This window comes from Melitaea cinxia, chromosome 3 (assembly GCF_905220565.1).
Source record: "Melitaea cinxia chromosome 3, ilMelCinx1.1, whole genome shotgun sequence".
NCBI lineage: Eukaryota > Metazoa > Arthropoda > Insecta > Lepidoptera > Nymphalidae > Melitaea > Melitaea cinxia.
Genome location: NC_059396.1, coordinates 4,157,536 through 4,182,485, shown reverse-complemented (window position 1 = coordinate 4,182,485; position 24,950 = coordinate 4,157,536). Strand labels below are relative to the sequence as shown.

Below are 24,950 nucleotides of genomic sequence, written 5' to 3'. Positions count from 1 at the left end.
ACAAATTGAAAAGGCAGTACAGCTGGCTAGCCACTATGCTATGTCCAGCCTTCAGCATTTCGACGGTAATCCTGTCATACCCTGCAGCCCTACCTAATCTCATACTTTTCAACGCTTTCACTATTTCATCCATGCTTATCTCACTTTCATCACCATTTATACTCTCTTCCATGGAAGTTGCCGTATTGCATTGTACCTGCACTTCCTCTCTTTCGAACACACTTTCAAAATACCCTTACCATCTCTGTAACACACATTCTTCTCCTTTAAACTTTAAAGTTTTAATTTAATTTATTGTTTTTACTAAGTGCAACTGTGATTTTTACATGCAGTGTTAGCCTATAAGTGATTGTTGCATTTACGTGTGATGTATTATTTCTCTCTAAACACTTGTGAATCGGTGTAAACAACTCTTGGTTTACCTAATAAATAAATAAATAAAATGAAACGATCTCAGTTTCTATTAAAATGTCTACGTCTCTTTTAATAAGATGTTTATTGACGACTTTGCCCTCAATCTAAATTATTTAAATAATGACAAATTGCTATAGACTTAATGACATACCCCGTTCTAGTTGAATAAAGTATAGTTTCGAAAATAGTGTCGCATCGTTGTCATTCAGCTTAGCCACGCCCCTTGAAAAATCAAATCGTAATCTATCAAAATGTCTGTCTGATAAAGGACTTACTTAAACTAGTCAATATAAACTAAATAAACTAAAAACAATAATTTATCAACGCGCTGTCTGGTCTAACGATCATTAGAGTGAATCAATTAATTATTAGAATATAGAAAATTTTCTTAACACGAAGAGAACGAACCAAATTGTAAGTGGACTTATTGAAAGTAAAAATTTGATAGTTTTTTAGAAGGAAGACGTCATAACAAATGTGCGCTAAGCAAAAGAGAGGTACTATTTGATTTCACAAGATGATTCTCATTCGATAGCATTAAATTTTTTGCTATATGCTTTCTACCTAAACTATTTTTTACCAAAAAGTTATGAAATATGGTTTACAATTTAGTGTATGGATATATAATTTGTTATATAACTGTGTAGATAAAATAATGTGTATATCTTTTTTATCTAGTCATTTATATTTTGTGATAGCTTAGAAAATTAATAATTTTATTTACACACACAAATGAATTAGGTATCTAATTTTATTGTTAACGCGATCGTTCTAAAATTCCCCCGAATAAAGTCCGGAATATACCTACCAAATTAAGAATTTCGGAATGACGTAAAACTATGACGTTAACAAAAAGCTTCAAATGACGCAAGGTTTGTTGGTACTATTTTTGTGTGACGACGTCAGAAATGTTATATGATGCCTGGTCATACATAACTCGTAAACATTTTTACTGTCAGTCAAAGTTTCTGTAATTACGGAATGTACTATTCTGTTTTCTGAAGGTATATTTACGTTGAAATATTTTGAGATTTTCTTAATTGAAATATTGTGATACTTTATTCTGCATATTGTATTATTATAGAACAAGACATAGATTGTATGTGCTGGACTTATTTATAACTTGAACTGTCTGTATGTTTGTTTTGACTTATCTTTAAAAGGTATTGGTAAATTTTATTAGGGCTTTAGGATAACTGGTGTTATAAGGTTATAACATTATTAGTATTATTAAGTAAGAGCAATAGTTCTTCGTGCGTAAATATTATGAACAAAGAACAATCCAATTATCAGTTTAACTAAATACGAAGAACACGAAATTGAAGGCAGCAAAGTAACTATACGTAAATTTTGAAATGTTGTTTCAGATTTATTATCAATCCACTATTGTAACCGGGAGGTGTATATAGCAGAAAGCGGTCCGGATAGCGAGGGGTATATCCGGACGCCCGGTTATCCGCACTTCTATGTTGGAGACGAGTGCCGGTGGAAACTCCGTGTGAATCCGGAACAACGGATACGGATAACATTGTTGGATGTTAGTTTGAGAAGTAAGTCAATTTCAACAACTCAAGTTCGATATGTTTGTTACTCGTATCATTTAATTTTGTATTATTATTAATAATAATTTTTAATATTTAGGAAACTAAATAAAAGATAAGTTAATACATGCATATTATTTTAATCTCGGAGATAAATAATTCTTTTGAGATGTTTTTAAAGTGTTACTTGAAAAGTGTCGATTTGAATAATTAAATTTAGAATTTGCATTATAACTTATTAGGTATTGGACGATTCATGAACTTTGAATAGATAATTTCTGATAACAAGTAAGCTACATAAGTAGAAATGTAATAACTAAATAATAAAGAGGTAAAAATAAATTAACGTCTAGACAGTAAAATATCATCCTCGATTAAGAGGAATCTCTCTAAAAGTGAGACACAGTGGATGAATATTATAAGTGTTTTAATGCACAAGTAATTGAATCGGTACTCTTGTCTAAAACGCGTTGAATGACTTAAAACATATACATGTTGGGCAATGTATAATAAAATTATTAAACTATAATAAGCGTAACAAATCACGCAAATTTACACAAAGTCAGTAAGCGGGAAAATTGTGAATCATATTGTTCATTAGATATCATTTAGGTAATTCTTGGATACTTTTGGAACATATTATTCTAGTACCTAGGCACTGAAATATATACTTATATGTTCTTACTTAAATTTGTACTAAACGGATTTTTGACAGAGTATAATTTGTAGTATTAACTATAAAGGTCTCCTAAGTGTCATTTGGGAATTCAACCCTAAAAATGACTGTATCAGACAGGCGCACACTTAGGTTTGAATGCGACCCTCATAACTGCCGTCAAATATACTGTCGAGTTGGGTTAGAAAAACTAAATTCATAGAAAATCATTCGTATTTGTATTTATTAATTAGAAAAAAGAAATAGTTTTAAAGATTTTATGTTAAAAAAGGCAATATTTAGCAATATTTTTATATACTACGTTAGATGATTAACGACTGCATTGAATTATTACTAAATTTGAAGTAAAAATAATCCGATGTCCTTAAGTCGTTTTTTGCATACAAAGATACAAATATACCGAGTATCAGAAAAAGTAAAAAAAAACCTTGACTTGTTTTTAGCATACATTTATAATAAAAAAAGGATTAAAAGTAGTAGTAAACAATTGGTTTTTTTTATACAATGATAGGCTGACGTTTGACCGCTATTTCGCCTGATGATAAGTGAAAATGCGGTCTAAGATGGAGCACGCTTACCTAGAAGTAACCTATTCACTCGCGACTTAAAGATCCCCAGGTCTTAGCTTTCGGGAAACACATATAGTCATAGTAATAGAGTCATTTAAATACAATCAAATAGTTGCTCATTTATTATACTGATATGGCATTATTCTAATTCCAGAAAATACGTTAAACAAAGTTTTATTACTAGGATTACGTTTTGCCACAGGATTGATGATTTACGTTACACATATATAAATAAAATAATATAAAAACATAATGGCACAATTTCGGTTCCTACAACAGCAAAATCCTATACACTTAAAAAAAAATTTTTTTAGGTTGAAACAAAAAAAGAAAAAAAATGATTATTTATTTTCAAACTAATTACAATTTTTAGTGCAGAATTCAGTGCAGGTTCAAAATATGTCTTTCAAAAACAAATTTAGAGCTTTAAAGATCAGTCGCGCAAAAGGCTATACGAGTTTTGTTCATCGGACTATCACTACTTGTTAACACTTTATATTCTATATTTTCGAGTATTTTTTACGCTGGTTATAATACCTACATTAAAAGTTATCTAAAAGTATTTTATTTTTTTGCAGGTATAGGACCATTCGAAAATGAATGTACAGACTACGTCTCAGTCGAAGACTCGAATGGTGATATTATATTGTCCACTTGCGAGCAAGTCGACTTACCTTCCCGCTTGACTTCCGCCACTGATACAGTGGACATTCTTGTTGAAGCTAGATCTAAAGGCGCCTTCCCGAAGAGGGGCGTGTTGTTTCATTATAAAAGTAAGTTAGAAAATACAATACAAATTATTGGAACGGAAATGCACAATGTATAATGCATTATGTAGTAATGCATTGTTTTATTAGTTACTTCTGCATTCAATATTAAAATGTAATTCGTAACAAACGTAGCTTAACCAATTTTTTTTTTAATTTCTGTCGTAGATTGACAGTGAAATTGTAAAATTCTTTATGTTGTAAGTTATTATCAATTTTCTAAGTATTTATCTTATTTAGCGAATTTTAGTTTTTTAAAACTTGAAATTTATATTGCCATCTAGCGAATTTTTCTATAACTAAGTACTTTTTTGTGTAACTAGCGCCACCTAATAAATACTGTTGTTCACCAGGTATAGGTTGTGTTACGTTACCAGCGCCATCTAACGGCTATTTAGTGTACCGAAAGGAGGATGTCGCACATTACATGTGCAATGTCAACTATGTTTTCGAAGACACGCTGCAGAGGGCGCGAGTTGTGTGGTGCTATGATGATAATAGATGGAACGAAACATTACCCTCGTGCGTTGGTAAGTTTTATGAACTTGAATGACTGTTTTATGAATGACAACACTCGTTTACCACCATGTTTTGCTCGCCTTGCTTTCGGTTCTTTTTAGATTGATTCTTATATTAGGATGCTTGGGAGTACATACTAATACCAAGAGTAGTCGACCTTGCCTATAATAATAATAGAATTTATAAAATTAGCCGACATCTAAAATAAGTCATTTCAATAAACATCTCCTTAAAGTACAGCATTACCATGTTTAAATGTATTGAATTTTTTTCGGAAAGAACTTCACACAATTTAAAGCGAGCGCTCTATCTAGCTTTCTATATTTAATAAAAAAAAAAAACGAGTGTGCTTTGGATCACACGACTGAAGTAAAACTTCTTTAGTAATAGGCCTGCATAATAGATCTGCACTGTGATATACGAAACGTAACTGACTATGAGAGAAAGAGAGAAAGAAAATGTGTGCTTGCACCTCTCTCTCTCTCTTGATCCGTTAGTCTCACCCGATCACGCTTTTCGTAACTTACTCGTCACCAGCTTACTCCCCAAGTCCAGCGTGCGTAAAGAAGTTTTACTTCAACAATTTTAAATAACAAAATATGTTGAAAATCTCTTTCTATTCGTGTGAATTTCGTGCTGCGAATATTTCAAATTATTCTAATTACTAATAGGTAGGTATGTGTATCATTTATTATACCTAGTCGGATTGAGATTTTTGATTGTTGACAAAAGTATCACTTTGGTACTTAAATAATTATATTATTGAAGTAAAACTTGTTTAAGCACTAAAAAACTTGACTAAAAAAATAATCTGGTGAATACATAACGAGAGCGATACGAAAAGTGTGATCGGGGGAGGCAAACGGAAGTTTATAGGAAAATAATAAGTTATTTGGAGCTAAAGAAGTTTTACTTTAGTCCTGCAGTCTAAAGCACACTCTTTATTTTTGTATAATTATAGTGACTGATAACTAGCGTGAAATAAAGAAATAGCAAATTTATTTTTAAACCGCTATTTAATCTAAGTACTTATTCATAAACTTGAGGTTATCATTCTCCATTATTCACTTCTCTACGTGAAAACCGGACATGCGCAATCGGCATCTTGTATCTCTTTCGCACATGTAGTATATCTTACCGATGAAAGTAACAACAATATGTGTTTCGGTTTCAATGCGATTATTTACTATTATAACCATGATTTGCGATTTAGGAAGCTATATATCAGTTTTAAGGTTGATTTTTGTTTGAATGACAACGTTATTATTTTGAACGCTCCCGTAGAGCTTCATTCTTCAAGTTTTCGTGTATTCGCTATTCAGCATCGGCGGAGTTCGTTTGGACGACGATTTGATATTTTTGTCAGTCTCGTGTCAAGCACGTGTTTATACAAAAAGTGAGTTTTTGGTATAAATATAATATTAAATATTATTTAGTGTTTATTTCTGTGATGTTGTAGAAGGGTCGTGATTTTATTTGTGCGAGGATTTTGTAATTTGGTGAGAGTACACGTCGTTGATTTTGTTACTTTTTACTAAAATACTTTTTCTTAAATGGTTTTTAATTTAAAACTATTTCTTTCGAGGTTTGTCGAGTTATTTTATTTGTTTATTGATATGATAATTTTAAAGACAATCTTGTTAGAAAAGATTTTTTTTAAACTTTATATACAAACTTTTTAATATTAAATAAAGATATTAAATATAGCTATAATAGAGACGTCTCTTCGTGAATTAATGTAAAAAAAGTACAAGGATAAAACCTCATTTTGTTCTTATCACCTAAATAATGTACAAACCGCTTTATAATTTTATCTAATTAGGAGTCAATAATTCCAGTCGTTGTTTAACTAATTAGATACCTACTTTTAATCTATAGAATATAGTAGTTTCACGAATAATATAATTCTAGTTATAGTATCGCAGGAGTATATTCAAGCTCTACAATTATTTTTCGTTAGACACTGTTTGTGGTTTTACCTGTGTTGAGATTTTTAGCTATTAGATCCGCGACTATGTCAGTATAACTTTTTTACGTTACAAACAAATAATAATTTTTTAAAAATATATTACTAAGTTATCTCGCAAACGTTGTTGCGCCATATATGCTGTTAACCCCCTTAATCCCCTCTCCTCTTATAACTTAGGGGTACGAAAAATAGATGTTGGCCGATTCTCAGACTTACCCGATATGGACACAAAATTTCATAAAAATCGGTCCAGCCGTTTCGGAGGAGTTTTTTTACTAACATTATGACACGAGAATTTTATATATTCCTATGATATGAAAGTGAAACATATAATACAATGAAACACACACACATAGACAATTATTTTAAATAAAACGATATTATCGCACGTATTTATCGTTTCGAACATTATATACTAAGTAAGATGCATGTGTGCGTTATCAACGTTTTTTTTACGATGGCTTTACTTTTGTAATTGATGTGTTTATCACGTATAATAAAACGGGATCAGAGTTACGAAATGACCTACCATTATTATCAATGGTCGCTTCCAATAATCTATAGCTGTGTTTGCTTACTAACGATTAGTAACAAATAACGATTTGTGAAACAAATTGTATAAAGTTCGTCTGAACACTAATTGTTACCGGTGACTTCGGTCGCATAGAAATCTGGGCCACGGGAATATCTTTTGCCGAAAGGAACCTATGTGCTAAATCTCATTTAGATTCGATGAGTTGTTTTGACGTGATTAAGTCACAAATATCCATATATCCGAAGTTTTACGTTTTATTTAGTAAGTGTTTGTAATAGCAAGGCTTAGATTTTATATCTAGCAACTATCCCCATCTAGGAGAAGGATCAGAGCTTAATCCACCACGCTGCTCCAATGCGGGTTGGCGGATATATTCCTACTATGAGTAACGATCGCTATCAGGTGTACATGATAACAACCGGGACCGACGGCTTAACGTGCTCTCCGAGGCACGGTGGGGAGACCCACAAGGACTGCACAAATACCCAGACCACGCCAAACACCTGTATGGCCAATACAAATGTTTGTCATGTGCGGGGATCGAACCCGCAACCGCCTTATATCTAGCAAATAAAGTAATTAATAGATATGCTACTGGAAACCGGCGTTTTATAAAAACGTCTCTTCGCTTTACGGCTTGTCTAAGATATTTTTAGCTGCGTTAAAATTGGAGTTGGGAAACTGACTAGAACACTGACGTTTCTATGACAATATACTATTTTGGTATTTTCCTCAGACGAATTAAATATGGTATGCGATCTCTTTATTATTTCTATTATATCTACATCTATCTATGGCCAGATATTTTGTTTTGTTGTTTTTTGCTAGTTTTGTCGTAGAAGTTAGTCGTCATTACATATTAGTGTAATAAAAGCTGGGTTTATGGGCTACTGTATAACATTCTTTAAAATATTGTTGATCTGTGCCTCCTGTGATGAGTGATATAAGTTGAGTTATACCCTTTTTGTGATTTTAAGATGCGTATTATCAGAAAAAAGGTAGGATTTTTTTTTGATCCGATTCACGTTCTTCTATATGCTATTTACAGATTTTTTTTGCAAAATGATATTACTGTTAAAAAACTCGTGAAAATCGATATTTTTCTAGCTACGTTCCTTTGTTAGTCATCAATCACTAAGTATTTAATACTATTTTCCGTGTCTTGTGATTTCAATGTTTTGGTTTGGATTATATTTTTAATTTTCAATACGTTTTTCGTGAATATTTCTCACTAGAATTCGCATAAACTAGTAAAATTCGGGTAAATGGTGATAACAAAAAAAAGTCTTAAGGGTATATATTTATTTTTGTTTGAGGAACGTTGCGTTAGTATCATTATTCTAGAGTATATACAAAGACAAATTATAAGTGTAAAGTAATTAAAGTCATTATCATTTATCACATAGTTATTGCACATAATTGTGAAAAAAGGTATAAAAAGTTAGTTTCCAATTTTTTTTTCGTAAATTACTTTTGATATTAAATATTTACAAATGAAACTAAAACTAATATTGAAAGAGAGTTTTTTACTATACAAAAATAAGATGTTCCAATTGAACCAAGCACACTTGCTTCACGAATTTGAATTTTTTGCAACCTTGTTTTTGCTCTACTGTAAAATGATGATTTTCGACTTGTACCATGTCATAAGAGCCACAAAAATATTCTTTTCACTCTTAACATTACTCGATAGTATAATATAGATCGATATAATATGTAATAAAATCCTGTTTTTGGGGTCTTAAAAACTCATATGTATAACAAAAGCATAAAAAACAATAGAAAAATATACATATTTATATAGTGGTATATATGATAGTATAGGATCGTAAGATCAATAACCAGTTTCTAACTGTCTCTAATACTACAATGTAAACATACACCCTAGTGTAATCTTTTTTACTCGTTTCCTTATGTATAATTGTATTATAAATAGTAACATGACACTCCCGTTTATTCTATCGCTTGTTATGTTCATCTGTAATTTCCTTATATCCAGAATTTATATAGATAGATATTTAGGTATCACTGTACTATAAATTTCATAGTCATTGATAAACTTTATAATCAAAGAAAAAAATTTGAACTACTAAAAATATCCCAGAGAAAAATTACAGTGTAGGTACATGACTTCCTACTAGGAATTTTAACAGTAGTGCTCGACGTAATGTTTATCATTCTAGGAGGATTTGATGACTAATGACCTTCTGAAAGATATGTATTATGTAGTATTAAGGAGAAGCATTGAAACTACTTCGTTGCTCTATTATTGACGTGTTTTGACACTGTTCAGAATTTATTCCCTAGATGTGCTAACTTTCCAACATTTTTCTTCACTATCGAGCACAATTTAAAACAAATTTTGTACTGGAAAATTCAAGTGCTCTGATTTTTGAATCGGCGGCACTTTCTTCACAAGTTTTCCTTTACTACCGACAGTTGCACGGACATGCTTGGTGTCAGCCACACTTTTTGCTAAGTTTATCATTGCTATCCACTCTTTCAGTGTTCAAATAAACATTAGCTTTAAATATACATAATTGTATTTGCTTATATTCAGTATGAACGAATCGTTAATACTATATTTATCATAATGAATGATTTATTTTGTTATAGATTAAAGTATTTTATATAGTCTAGTTATAGTTGCTTGATAACATTAAAAATTTACTGTCCTAAATGGAACTCAAGTGGACTTTGGTAATTACTATGGCTTAAGCTGTCTTTAAATGGTTCGGTTGACCATTTTTATTACATTTGTAATGTAATGTCCTCGATCATTAACCGATGAAAAGTTTATTTTTTATGGCTCGTTACTTAATAGGGTAGAGACAAATCTCTATTTATCGATCGCTGACCTATGAAATATTACCAAAATTTTGGTAATTTTGCTGATTTAGTGGCATTTCTTTAAGTGCAGTAGATTATCATAAATGTTAACTTCAAAAACCAATAATTTGCCACTTTGACACGTGTGTTATAAACTCCCAACCCTAGTGATTACTGAACATAGTTTCGATCGAAAGAAAAGTGTACCTATTATTATCTCGGCGTTATTAATGATCGCCTTAAGTTAGGGTGAATTCAGCGGCCTTCCTCATTTACCCCATCTTATTCGTCTTCTAAGATCTTCAACTAATGTATCGTTTCCTAATGAATTCAGCCAACTCTTCCTTGGACCGTAATGAAGTAACGAACTATTTTCCCGTGTTTACTAATATTTCTATGTTCACAATTAAAATGAGTTGTAATGATGAATGAAATGTATGAGGTAACTTATATCTGAGTAATTCATTAAGCATACTAGAATTAAGCTTACTTAGAAATAAATTATCTCGACTCGGGTGGTAAAAGTGTTTTTCTGGGAAATATTCATAAGCTTATAAGCTTGTACACATTTGTTGTTTTGTTGACATTGCAGATACCGATTTTATATAGTTCAAGGATTTTCTAACTATTTCGTCCGAATCATATACTATTTTAGCTAAAAATATAAGGCCTAACTAAATTATTCTCGGTGGAATGGAATCCTGTTGCCAAGGTCTGGAAATAAAACAAAAATCTCTAGATTGTGACAAAAATTTTGTATCCACATTTGTCATGAGCGATGACTGTACTCACATCGACTAATTAATGTAACAGCCAGTTGCGACCACTCTACCAATCCGCCTACAGCAATATAGTTTGTACATATCCCCATGCGACTGCGTTTGAAACTGCGTTTTTAAGACGTACACCCTGAATTTTTTTGAAATTTATAAAAATTTATGATGGAAACTGGGAAATTTTATGTGGTCGCATTTTTATTTGACATTTTGTCTGCTATGAGGACGAATTTTTCAAATGTTTGTACAGTACAACACCACAGTTATGATTGAAACTTAAAAATTTTAAATGACTTCTGATCAATTCTAAATATGAATTATAATTCCAAGCATGAATTTAAAATGCTTTCATACGTCATTTTTGGTACTTATTGCCCGTCTTAGAGCTTTAAAGTCCAAAACAATGGTTAAAATTTTTATTTACTTATTATAGTCGATATTATATACAATATTATATTATCATGTGATATTAATGTATCAATAAAAAATATACTCTTAAAAAAACTAATAACAGATGAATAACTGAAACAAGCAAACTGTTTTAACGAAGTAAATTGTTGTCTAAGTCGAAAATAAATATATAATACCTTGAAGATATTTTATATCAATATTTACAGTTCAAATCTAACAGAAATTATTTGAATAAGATATAATTGAGGCGCCCAACTTGGTGACTGATACCTCAATTGTGATATAGTAAATAGTCTGAGGAATATCAAAGTATATACATTACTATATCGTGATATCGTTTTCTGTACATAATATACTCTTACTAATGAACAATAGGCTTATGTTAAGCGTAAACAATCTTCATAACTTTCAGGATTCGTTTTACTTTCTATTTATTATTGAAATATTAATATGATAGTACTTATATAATAATAGTGTTTATATATTTGTATTTATATATCTTTACTAGCGACCCGCCCTGGCTTCAACAGGTGCAATGCTGATATTAAATATAAAATAAATATTTGCAATGTAAGCGCAAAAAAATGTGTTTATTTACGACATCACATTAGAAACCTCTAAAACTGTCAGTGTTCCCCTACTATATTGTACATATAAAACTTCCACTGAAATCACTATTTACTAAAGAAAACCGTTCCCAATTCCAACCGTTTTTAAAGATCTAAGCGTACAGACAGGGGGAAGCGACTTTGTACTATGTAATGATACGTATTATATATATATATATATATATATATATATAGAAGTTCTATGGTCGATATATGTATATCGACACGCACACACACATATATATGGTCGTTAATTAAATTTCTAGTTATTTCCTTATTGTTTCTACCAATTAGATTTGAAATCAACAACAAATTAAATATATATAATTATATTCCTATATTAAAAAAATAGAAAAAATATGTTAAAGCAAAAATGGAGCGCGTTCCTCAGTATTTTTTATTTTATTTTGTAAAGAAAAAGTCACAATAACAAACCCTTTAATAAAAGTTTAGTAACTTTTTCCTGTTAACAGTGCTTATTTTAATTTTTAAATATTTTATTTTTTGATGAAATATTCATTTATCAGCATGACTTACATCAAAACATGCGGGAACGTGTCTTTTTATGGATCCGTAGAAAGGTCCCCAAAACGGTTCTTTAAAAATTCCTAGTGTTCATGTTGTTTCAGATCTTTGAAACTGCAAATAGTAAACGGTTAAAACCATTAAAGAATATATACAGGTTCGAAATAAGTGAGAGAGCAATTTAGTTTTAGATGCCTATTAGTTGTTTTATATACGCAATACTGAAAACCTATTTTAGAAAGAAAGAAAAAAAGAACCATTTTTATTCAGGACATCACACAAATGCCAAAAAGATCTAAATAAATAAAAAATAACAAATAAAAAATAATATAGTCAACAAAATAAAAGTCAGTATGTTTGCTAAAATTATTTTTTTTATTGGATTGATTTGTATATACAGAATGGAAACAGTATGTTCATGTATTTATACTACAGTATATGTTAAAATTAAAGCCTCTCGTTTGTACCCTGTATTTTATTATTGTCTTTAACACAATTCATAACACAAATATGTTTTAAAAGTAAAGTATGGGCCCTAAAAATGACGTTTTAAATAAAATGGCGTTAAACATAATATTGTTACAGAACCATTAAACACGAATCGGACTTGTCGAGTTTTTAAAATTAATTTCAAATCTAACGCCGTGACCCTTTGTTCAATTATTGTTTGGGATATAGGTACTCCCCTTTAGGGCATTTAGGTTACATTGTTTATTCATTAGTTATTTACTAGCGGTCGTACGAAAATGTTTGCGTATTTTATTTAATATTTATAGTTTTCTCTCAATACGTTGAACTTTAATTTAGTCAAACTTCGTCTAAGTCTTTATTAGTTTAGTTAGGAGGTATATTGATTCAGTGATAAATTTTCAAAAAATATTTAACAAATTAAAAATCGTTCTCGAGTACAACTTTGTGTTTGCAAATTTGGTTGTTTCATTATTTTAGGCTTCCTTTGTCTTTTTACCTCAGAATGACAAGCACCTTAAAGAGTGGTATTTTTATGTGTTTGAGTATAATGAAATATTGCCTAGATGGCGAGTGCATAACAACTTGAACACATCCACCTTTGCAATCAGGCAGGATTTGCATTACAAATATCAGATCTTTGATGTAGTATACCTATTATGTATGAGTTAGAAAATTTTGCATGAGAGGTGAAAAATGTTTTAGTAGATTAGAGTAGCATTCTTATTTCCTTTGCATAAGTCGTTTTATGGAGAAAGGCTATAAGAAAAAACTCTAAGACTTATAATTTTTACAGGAGTTAATGGACATTCTTAACGAAGTTTTATTTGATGTTTTATCCGTGAGAAGTCTCGTCCATTAAAGTATTAACTAATGTTTAATCTATTATTGAGCTTTATTTGACTAAAAACTAGTTAAAACTTAAATTATAAAGGTCAAAGCCGATTTTCGTTCGTTAGCCGATAAATTGAAAATGAAATTAATTACCTTTCCAATCGGATTGGTCTGACGCGATGTTCGGATAAACTTTTTACTTGAACAAAAATTTTATTTATCTTGAACTTCAAGTTTTACTTGAGTTCTATAAAAACAAATAGAATAAAAATTAAAGGTGAAAGCAAAAGACTATATAAATATATTTGTCTTGTGACTTGGGAACTTTTTTAAGAAATCTTCAAATATCAATGTATGTTAAACTCTTGAAATATTAAACATTTTTGAATATCATATCAAAAATTGACCGCTCCAGCGGGATTCGAACCCGCGTCTCCGACTGACCGTGTCGGCGCTCTAGCCAATTAAGCTATGGAACGATGTACCCGCTAGAGCGAAATCTTTGATATGATGATTTTTATTTTCGGTTTAAGCGAATCTTGAAATATTGTTAACAGAATGGTCAATTCTATTTTGTATTGTAAATTTTCAAATGAATTTCAAAATAAGTAGGCAATTTTATTATTGAGTATTAGCTTAAGTAAACTACTTACATAACAAAATATGGAAATATCTGACCTTTCTAAGTGTAAGTCTTAAGACAAAAAAATAAATCAATAGATTTATTGATATAAGAACAGCGTGTTACCATCTTAGCAAAACATACTAAATTTTTTTTATCTAAGACAAATTGTCGATAGCATTAATTCACTGTTAGCTTAGGGGATTATTCGAAATACTTGTAAAGAAATTTGCATTTACCCTTCTTTAAAATAACGATCATATTCTAATGTGATAATATAACAGATGACGATATATAATTTTTTTTTATAATCTCGTTTTGATAGACTCGCATGATACCTTTCGTGAGCGCATAAGCATTAATTTAAAATGAAAAACATTTTACGAGAAATAGAATTTATTTCTATATGCGGTTGTTTAGTTGTATGCGGAAATATTTCACTTTATCGACATTTTCTAGTTCTAAGAAAAATAGTATTGGACGATTATGCAGAAGTACGTTGTCAGAGTAACTCTTATATTACGACATAGTAAATTAAAAAAAAAAATAGGATTTTTTTCACGTAGAACGTAATCTATAACACCTATGCAATCCTCCATTTGAAAGAACGCAATTAGAGTCAAACAGCCTTTATACAAATATCCATCCCGAGCGGGCATCGAACCCGCAAACCGCCGGCGTTGTAGGCCTAGACACATCACTACACTAGATTGATTTATACATATTTATAGAGATATGATACAAATGCTAAAAAATTATAATGAAATAAGAAGACAAATTTTTAATATACAGATTATAAAGAATTTAATTTAAAGACACATTTTTTATGCCAGCGTAAAATGAAATGCACGATCAAGATTATTATTCAAAATCATTAAATCATTTATAATTCATGAGTCTCAACTAGTTAATGTATAACTTTCGTGTTATTAAGTGTAGGGTGAATAAATTAGGGTTGTTTTTTTTATAAGGGGGTCAAGGGACGTGACAAATAAGTGTCATGATGGATATTATTAGACAAGATGACAACGACTTCACCCGCATCTTTGACATTTTGTCAAATTGGTTGACGTACTTTCTATTCAGCTCAAATAACTTATAATGTGACTTTGTGTTCGATCACCTAAATGCTATTTAAGGGTGATAATATAAGGAGAATAATATTTCAAATGATATAGGACAGCTTTATAATTATTACAGCATATGACACCAAGAAAAATTATGGTCAAATTTGGCGGCCATTTTGGACAATGTTAACATGTGAATAAGGGTGTTAAAATGTTTAAATTATGTCGTATAGCGTAGATACATAACGTAGTGGCACCAATCGTCGACACTTTAAGGAGATAGTGGACTTCTTTATAAAATTAAAGGTCATTTAGTTATCTTTAAACCAAAAGTAACGATTGAGTATGGTAAGGTATATTCTTGATATAAGAATAGGATGTAATATTTTTATTAACTATATCCGGATTAGAAAAAAATCCTAAAAATGGAAAAAGTGTATAAATCTCCAATCATCGACACCGAATCTCCAGTAATCGACAGTTACCAATTACCGACTCCCAGTTATCGACTATTACCTATAATGTGTATCTGCCAAATCGCGGCCTCCTTAGTGGGTCGTTAAAATAAAATTAACAGTTTAATAAGTATTCATCACCAATTTTTTCGGAACCATCTGTAAGAACCAATCATCGACACATTATTTCCCAATAGTCGACACTTGTCGATTACTGGTCTCTCGACTTTGTTTATTTTACTTCAAATATCTACCAAATACGCAAAGTAAGAAGAACTACATTCGCTTGTCAAACGAAAAATGTTTTCAAAAATTATTATCGACCCGTGTCGATTATTGGTAAAAGTCAGTTTATAAAAACCAGTGATCGACACCAACATTATACTAATATCAAAATAACCTTAAACTTTCGTTAGAACAAAAATCGATCGTATAGTTCTTATAATAACCCGTGAAAAACATAAAATCCAAATATGTTAGACTACATTAGTATAATTAATAAAAAAAATGTACCCACTTCCTTAAGGATTTCACTAAGAAATGTTGTAATTTTCACCGGTACTCCAGGCGCAATCAGTTGTCACACCGTCATTTTAAAAAAAAAAGACGGATATCGCTCAAAAGTCACTGGGAGCCAATCAAAAGTGTGCTATCTATGGTACAGTTTTGCTATATTAAGAAATCGTTTTCCTACTCTTATTTTATTGAATCAAAATATAAAGTGTCGGTTATTGGGTCTTGTCGGTCATTGGTGCCACTACGGTATATGGTTTTTATAGAACAACGGCCCTAACAAAATATTTTTTTTTAAACAAACCGTTAGATATTTAGTTGAGCACGCTATAATAGCTTAACTTAATGTGCATTATTATTATGTGTAGTAGTAGCTTACAATAGTTTGAATACGATTTATCGATAACGTAAAATAAAAAACTATAATCCTTATTTGATCCTCAATGCTCGATTCACGTTTTTATTTGTAATGTGGTGAGTTGAGTTAATTTAAATATGAATTGTAATTTTTAGCTTAACAATTAATAAATAATATTATGATAATTTACAAAGGATTTATTTTTGCTTTATTTCAAATTTTATGCAATAAGTAACAGTTCTCTTTCTGTATAAACAAACAATTTTTTAATCAATCCACACCTGGGCTGCTTTTTCCGATAAGATACTGGGCTCAAGCTTTATCCACGCTACACTGTTATGGCTTGTTGGATTTCTCTATAGTTTCAAACTTTCTTCCAAAGCATCTTAAATATAGATATTTTTCCTAACAACAATCTACTTGAAATTAAATCCACAAACATCCTCAAATTCACATATTCTATTCACTGTGTCATTCTGTCTCAAGGAATCTTAGTAAAAGGAATTTATTTACAAAGTTGAAATTGAGACTGAGTGCTCTAATTAATTTAATTCCATTTCGTCACAAGATGACTATTCATTTAGAGATGAGTGCAACTGTTAGGATTAAAAGCGTATGTAACTTTACAGAGAAATGTACTGTTACTTAAGGTAATTTCTCAACTTTAACATAAAGAAAAATATAACAAAATTAGTCTTAGTATTACAATGTAACTGGCGAATAAATATATTTTTATATTGTCAAAGATTTCTTTTTAATTTAATTCTGTGAATAAAAATATAGAAAAAAAAACAAACAACGGGTTTTAGGTTTCCTAAAAAAATGGTTGTGGTGATATATTTTAAACCGGAATATTCGTATCGATAATTTTATCTTTTTCTCTCAATATAAAAATATACTTTTGGAATTTCAGTTTTAAAATTTTGCACATATATTTTTTAGTTCGAATCAAGTTAATAATACGTGTGATTTGTTAAAACAGCGTTTCAAAACCGCTTGTGACTTCTGTTTGTCACTTATGATTAATTGTGATTGATTGTACAACAATTATTAAAATAATTACTGATAATTGGCTTTTTAAGCATGATACCATGGCTATTTGTCTTTTAAGTCCGATATAACTAGTAATATATTTTTAATTTCATTTAATAGTAAAATATTAATTTATCAAAACTAAAATTGCATTATATGACTATGTTAAAACAAATGAGTTTTTATGAGTGTTTAGTTTTTTTACTTAACAGTGATCGTAAAGAGAAGTCAAAGAATTTATATTTGTCTGTCTATGTCTGTTTGTACTGCACTCCGACCTACCTCTCAGTTTTGATAGATTCTATGTTGACGAAGTTATGGATACCAGTCCATTACAGAACGAAAGAAAGAAAGTGATCCAATATTTGTATGTAGGTATAAATGTCTCCTTTACTTCATAATGCTTTCTGTTTATTAAGGATTTTTCATTCGAGACGTCTCTCTTTATAATATTAGTATGGATAAAATATCATAATAAGATTTGCATGTTAAACTCGACGTCGATATTTCGACATCCATTTATCAATACATAAATTTATTTTTTGACGTTGACTGAATAATAAAATCTTGAACGTCCGTCAGCCCTCAGATTACAAATAAAAGAAGTATTTTTATAAAATGTGTATAAAATTCGTAAACAAATATCCGAGCTTATTAGGAGGGTTCCTTTTCAAGTCGACAATGTAAACAAAACGAAGACACGTGAGACGTGACACTCGTAATTATTGCGAGCGTCCTTCGTTAAAGCGCAGTGACGTTTTTTTTAAAAGGAGGTTTTATATTTAACAAGTTCTTTACAAATATATGCGCTTGTGCGAGGGTTCGTTTGTGTGGTCATGTGTTCAGGTATAAACATGGCCGTTTTTGGGTAGACGGTTCTGTCTCATACTTTTCTATGAGTGATTTTAATCAAATATTATTTAAGATTTGAATAGATGACAATAATTGGAATATATATTTCAATCAGATCCGTCAGACATAGCTAGAGTAATAATAGAGCATTGCGACACTGATTTTCGTGTCACACACATAAACATACAAAATATTTTTTGGTATGTATATTGTATAATTTCTGGTATGGCCTGAAATTAAATCCCTGCGTTGTGCTGGACTTATTCCGATGTCTGAATCACCTTAAGAATTTTAACTATATTTTTAATTAGGGTCGATTTAAAATTATTTTAAAACTGGTCAGTTTTGTGTAAAGAGTACTCTAAGTATTTTATGAAATTCCTTGAGCTATAAAACATAAATTTACTTGCTTGGGTGACTACTCAAGGACTCCTAAACCCCTGCCCTATTAGTACGGACGATAGTGTCATAAAATAAATATACAGACAATACAGCCAGTTTCAGCACAATCTTAGCAAAGTGAAACAACTCTAATTCATTGTAAGATACACAAACTTATGTAACGTCTAAACTTTGACAAGTTCATACGTAACAAAAGGGGCTTATGATTTGATTATAAAAGGGAGATGGTAGCTAATTTCCAAGGTTCAAAGTTAGTCACGAGGGTCATTTTAATAACTTAATGTTGTGTGACGTCAAGTTGTGATGTAGATACTAACAAGGAACAAGGGCAGGATTATAACGTAATTGTTGGTATTTCGTAAGATTATACTGCTGATATTATAAATGTGAAAATTTGGATAGATTTTTGATGCACTTTAATCTACAAATTGCTAGCCAAATTGATTGCAATTCAGTTAAATTTTTATTGAAAAATTGGTAAGTATATGGCCGAGAATATAAAATAATACATAGGTTACATTTTATCCGGATATACTCACAGGACGGAAGTTCAGGGGTGAAACCGCGACGTAGGACTAATTTTTAAATACTTTTATTAGCGTGATCCGCCGAATTATGTACCTACTAAACTAGCGATATGCTTAGCATTAATTTGTAGTATATCTTTTATATAGAAAAAGAAGTATTTGCCCAGTAGTGGGACGTTACCTGTGGACACTTGTTGAAAAGTGTAATGCTTCTGTTTAAAAAAAGCAAGTTTCTTTCGAAGTTAACCAAAGATAAATGTAATATTAAATACTCATTCCGTCTCTAAAACTTACGGTCCATAAACTTGTTTTGTAGTTAGTTGTTAGTGTTAGTGTAGACTAACATTGATCCGACCCATTTAATGTGACTTATGTCATCATAAGACGTATAGCCTGTACGCATGTACTGGTTATACCATGAAATGTTATATTATATACGCCTATGTATATTTAATACAAGTGTATATTGTATGACGAATCGAAGATATATTTATACTTGAAACACATTGTTCTTTACAGAAATAAATATCAATTGCGGCCTTTTTAGTGTGTAAGGACGCCATACTCTACAGGTTAGTATAGTGGTCACGACTGGCCGTTGCATTGTTAGCTGTTGATTATATTCCGGCTCATGACAAATATTTGTATAGGTTATACAAAATTTTGTCGCAGTCTAGATGTTTGTTATGTGTTTTCGGATACAAAATGTCATTCCCCTGGGGCCTGTTGTAAGCCATTCACTATTTATTGACTGCATTTTTGTAAATATTTTGTTACTTATTATTATATTTGATATTATCCCTTTCAAATATCAATAAAACATTACATAGATTTACCGAGTATACTAGGATTATCTAATTGAAAAGATTTTACATGTCAAAGCTTAACATTTTCTGTCATGGTAGGGCGTTGACGTGTCGTTGTATACAGTGCTAAATAATTAACTGTAGGAGGCGCGATAATTTAATTTATTGCTCGTAACACGGGTCTTAGTGACATGTGGCACCTGATGATAGGGTCCAGATGTCCGTCCTGAGATGACAGGGAGATAATAATAATAATCAAAAGAGAGTGTGTGATCTTAATACGCGTTTAATGACTTTTACTGATTTATATTTATATAGTACGAATAATCAATTGGATGACTAGAAATTATACTTAGTTTATATAGCCTATTCATTTGTAAAATATTAAATGTTAATTTAATTTTTACTAGCAGATTCAATAAAGTTACGAAGAACGAGTGCCAGACTTTAACCATAACCATTAATCTCAGTTCTGTATTCCCGTATTATACGTGAAATTAGCGAAATCATCTGTGCTTATTTCGCACTATTGAAAGCCATTATCCCTAAAGAAGAAGAAGTAATGTCAGTTCTGATAAGAATTAAAATTTAAAGCAGAAACATGACTTTTTAATAAAATCAGACCAAGTGCGAGCTGCACACAAATTGTTTCATTACTGAATTGCTCATTACTATCTTAGCTTAGGTTCGCTTAGCGGGGCGTATTAAAACCGTGATTTTAATCGAATATTGGCCAAAAATAGTAGGATATGGAGGAACTGTATACTGTATCAAATTTCCTTATGTTTAAAAAGTTTCTACGTACGTTCGTATCTATTATTTTAGATGCTTGTATATTTAAGATGATTTAATAGAAATATTTTAATATAATGCTCATTCGATTTAAAATTACAATTGTTTTCTTCGCGGCTAAGATTGATTATTGTTAATTCCCAGTTGCGTGCTGGTCTAAATTACTTTGTTCGTCTGCGGCCCGCGTCTCGAGATTCGAAATATATTTTCTATTGCCAAAGTGAAAATCACCTATTGTTATAAAATTTAGAAATGTTTAAAGAGAATAACATATTGATTTAAATACGTTTGTGTTAATTTATTTTATATTAAGGCGTAACTTTAATAAAGTCGTTTGTCTTTTAATTTTGAACTCATTTAATTCCTTGGTGAGGTTTAGACAGACTGTAGAAACTCTTTTTCTTATATCATTTAAACTGAAAAAGCGCGAGTGCAACGGTCAAAGCACTGACTTTTGCGTTGGCTGTTGCGGATCGATTCATGCCATGGGCAAATGTACAAAATACCACATACATAATTATGGCCACATGGATGCTGGTCGTAGTATGGACGTCTGAGCTAGGGAACCTCGACACAAAAGTAAAAAATACAGGATTTTAATTGTAAGGAACTTATTTATTGCTGTAATTGTGAAATTGGTTAATTAGTTTTTCAAATGACCTAGGCGCGTGAAATGTCGCGTCATATCATAATCAAAGAGATGATATTACAAAAACGGTACAATAAACTCTTCGAAAATGGTATAAATATTTGCATTACGTACTAAAAATTTACGTAATTTAATTTATCATTTAAGCTAGTTTCAAATAGTATTAGAACCGTTTTGAATAAGATAATATTATGTCAAAGTGTTTAATAATGCTATTGTTACAGAAGAGGCGGCTTCAAAGGTCGCCGGGAACGATTCTGCACCGGAAAGTCCAGATAAAGATACAAAACTGCCGCACAACGAGGCCAACATGATAGTTGGTAAGTTAAATTTGTATTTAGAAATTTAACAAATTATTAATGATTTTCTATTGCCGATGCTGTCGCACGATGTTTCGTATTATTATGCAGGAATCTGAACTAGCGTTGTTTTAAACAATCTAAGACTTTAAGGGAAAAATAATAAAATATTGAAAAAAATAAAAATTAAAAAAAAATATTGAGAACGCATAAATTTTTTGTCTCAGGAAAAATTCTAAAACAAAAAAATATCACAATACGCAATGGAGCAAAGTGAATTATTGCCTTACGTGAAAAAATGACACCTGTCTAGCAGTAGTACTTCTGCAAACAACGCATTTAAAAGTGGCGTTGAAAAAACGTCGTAAGGGATCTATGGACCCCCGGTCGCTTCCTTTCGCTTTTTGATCGACGTTTGCTATACAGTCCTAATTTATATTCTAAAATATCAAGTTAACAGAGTTAATTGAAAAATTTTGAATAAAATATTTTTTTTTCTATATGATGATTTAATGTTAAGAGTAAAGGATATCCCACCAAAAACATTTTCATGTAAAATGTTGCCAAGACGAGATCATATGGCTCGCACTGTCAAAAAGTGATCAGATCTCATGTAGATCCAAGCTTCTAACTCTACACGCCCTAACTCTACAAACCCTAACTTCACAAACTCTACACCTTAGTCAAAATATGTGGCTTGGCCGTTTCGCTACCGTTACGTGGGCGTAAGGTGAAAAATTTATTCACTGATTATTATTCTTCTTTTTATTTTTTCTTTAATAGAACTATTGTATAACAGAAAAGTAATAAACAGTGAATAAATTTTTCACCTTAAGCCCACGTGACGGTAGCGAAAAACGGCCAAGCCTCATATTTTGACTAAGTTGTAGAGTTTGTGAAGTTAGGGTTTGTAGAGTTAGGGCGTGTAGAGTTAGAAGCTTGGATCTACATGAGATCTGATCACTTTTTGACAGTGCGAGCCATATGATCTCGTCTTGGCAACATTTTACATGAAAATGTTTTTGGTGGGATTTCACTTCTTTTTGTAAGTTGCTTATGACAATATTATAGTTGCATTTTACCTCCGACACATTTTATACCATAAATATCATCCAAACTCACCATATTTGGTTTAAGCAAGCTGTTTTTGATTTTATGTTGAACTAATATGCAAACGGTGACCTCCGCCAAAACTTAAATACCAAAATTACAAAATGTAAATTTTCGACATTGTACATTTTAAACTAATAACCGATTTTTTTAATGTATTTTTTATTATTATTTATAACAAGCAGTAACAAGTAGTTTCTATATCATTTTTCAGACCTCTAGCATCAAAATTTGCGGAAGTCTCATACAAACTTCCACCCCCTAGTTTAAGGGGTTGGGGGGTAAAAGTTCCAAGTTTTATAATTTTTTTGTTGTTTGTGTACTAATACTAGCTAACATACCAAATTTCAGCTTTCTGGGACTTCAGGAAGTACTCTATGAATTTTGATGATCATCAGTGAGTGACGAAATCGGGGTTTTTTAGATATCAATAAAATCTAAAGTATAAGAGCTATGCAATTGAAACTTTATTTGTTTAATAAGTCTACTATTGACACCATATCCTGAGAATTTTATTTATCTGGTGTAATCCAAACCCAAGTTATGATGGTTCAAAAAAACGACGAAGCACTTCGAGAAAAGATAGGTAGTGCTTTTCGTTTTTTTTTTTTTTTTTTTTTGGCTCGTCTTGGCGGGGGCACTACCGTGCCCCCAGATATGCAAAAAGGAAAAAATTATACATGCTACCTTTAGCAAGAAGTGTCGAGAAAAGGTCTTGTTATGCTTTTTTCGATCTCGCTCCCATTCCGCTCAGTACGTGTACCGCGCGAAAAGGAATTTCGTCCAAAATTAAAAAAAAAAAAAAAAAAAAAAAAAAAAAAAAAAAAACAATGTAATTGTGGTAGAAATATAAGGTTGCCAGGTTTTTATAGTCTGTTTAGTTAAATACTTATTTATTTGTAAACATAATATTGTATTGACGTAATAATATTTACATTAGAAATTGGGTTAGTTATTTGATAGCAAATCTTGTTAATGAGTCACATTATAAGGTCACAGAGTACAAAGTTGTTAGTTCATTGAACTTCAGGATTGAAAGTAATTGTGATGTATATTAAAAGTTTCTTTACGAATATTTCAAGATTAAGCAATAATCAAAATATTGAAACGTTATGCAGTTGGAATATGTAGATTTAAATATTTATTATGAATTTTAATTACGGAATTGAATAATATTTAAGTTTTTATTATAAGATTATGATTTAGTATAAAAGGTATTATAAGAGTATATTTTAACTGAATTGGTCATAGTCTTCATTAGCGTCATTTACATAAAGTCACACACAACTTTATCAAGGAAATAGCGAGAAATTGTCAAAGAACGCTCAAGGTTGATTTTGATAACTAAAACTAAATACTGATATTTGGCTTACATAGTGATTTTTCATGACATTTAATATATAAAGTACAGTTTTATTTTAAGTGCCGTGACTATACGTATTTTTTATTTAGAATTATTTTATATTAGAGCTAAGTATGGCATTATATCTATTAAATACCTTTCATTTCTTGTTAGAGACAGTATCGTCTAGTACAAATGGTATACATGTATATTTTGAAACATGTATAATGTGTGTTATGTTTGTAACATAAACACATGCCATACTAAATTTATGAAATTTAGTTTAATATTTTCAATATTCACCAAGTATCTTAAGGCGTTTTAAAACGAAAAAATGTGACTTGTTTACTCTAGTAGTGGTTTTATTTTACTAAAACACATTATTTACAATGTGACATTTTATCGCTACGTACCTAATTCCCTTTTCTTAAAATAAAACATAAAGTTTCTCAAGAGGCTTTTTAACTTTTTACGAAATTTTTCGGTTGTCCTTTTATGACATTCAAATCGTTTTCAATATTTTATTCATGGATTATTATTATGGATATTCTTCTATATCATATTTGATGCGTTGTGATGTCGACTGAGTAGAAAGCACCACCCCCTTTTTCCCCGTTGGGGTCGTAAAAGGCTCAAAATCATCAGGGTCCTGGAGAAGGAAAACTTCATTTGAAACCCGGAAT

General features: G+C 30.7%; 1 protein-coding gene across 1 annotated transcript in view; it reads left to right on the top strand.

Moving 5' to 3' along the window:
- The window catches only part of LOC123669711, a 132,682-nt gene that overhangs the window by 94,960 nt on the left and 12,772 nt on the right, over positions 1-24,950 (top strand). The window contains exons 4-7 of the mRNA XM_045603302.1: positions 1,782-1,964; positions 3,779-3,973; positions 4,321-4,497; positions 21,741-21,836. Of these exons, the coding sequence (XP_045459258.1) occupies positions 1,782-1,964; positions 3,779-3,973; positions 4,321-4,497; positions 21,741-21,836 (651 nt within the window). The remainder of the gene's footprint in view (positions 1-1,781; positions 1,965-3,778; positions 3,974-4,320; positions 4,498-21,740; positions 21,837-24,950) is intronic.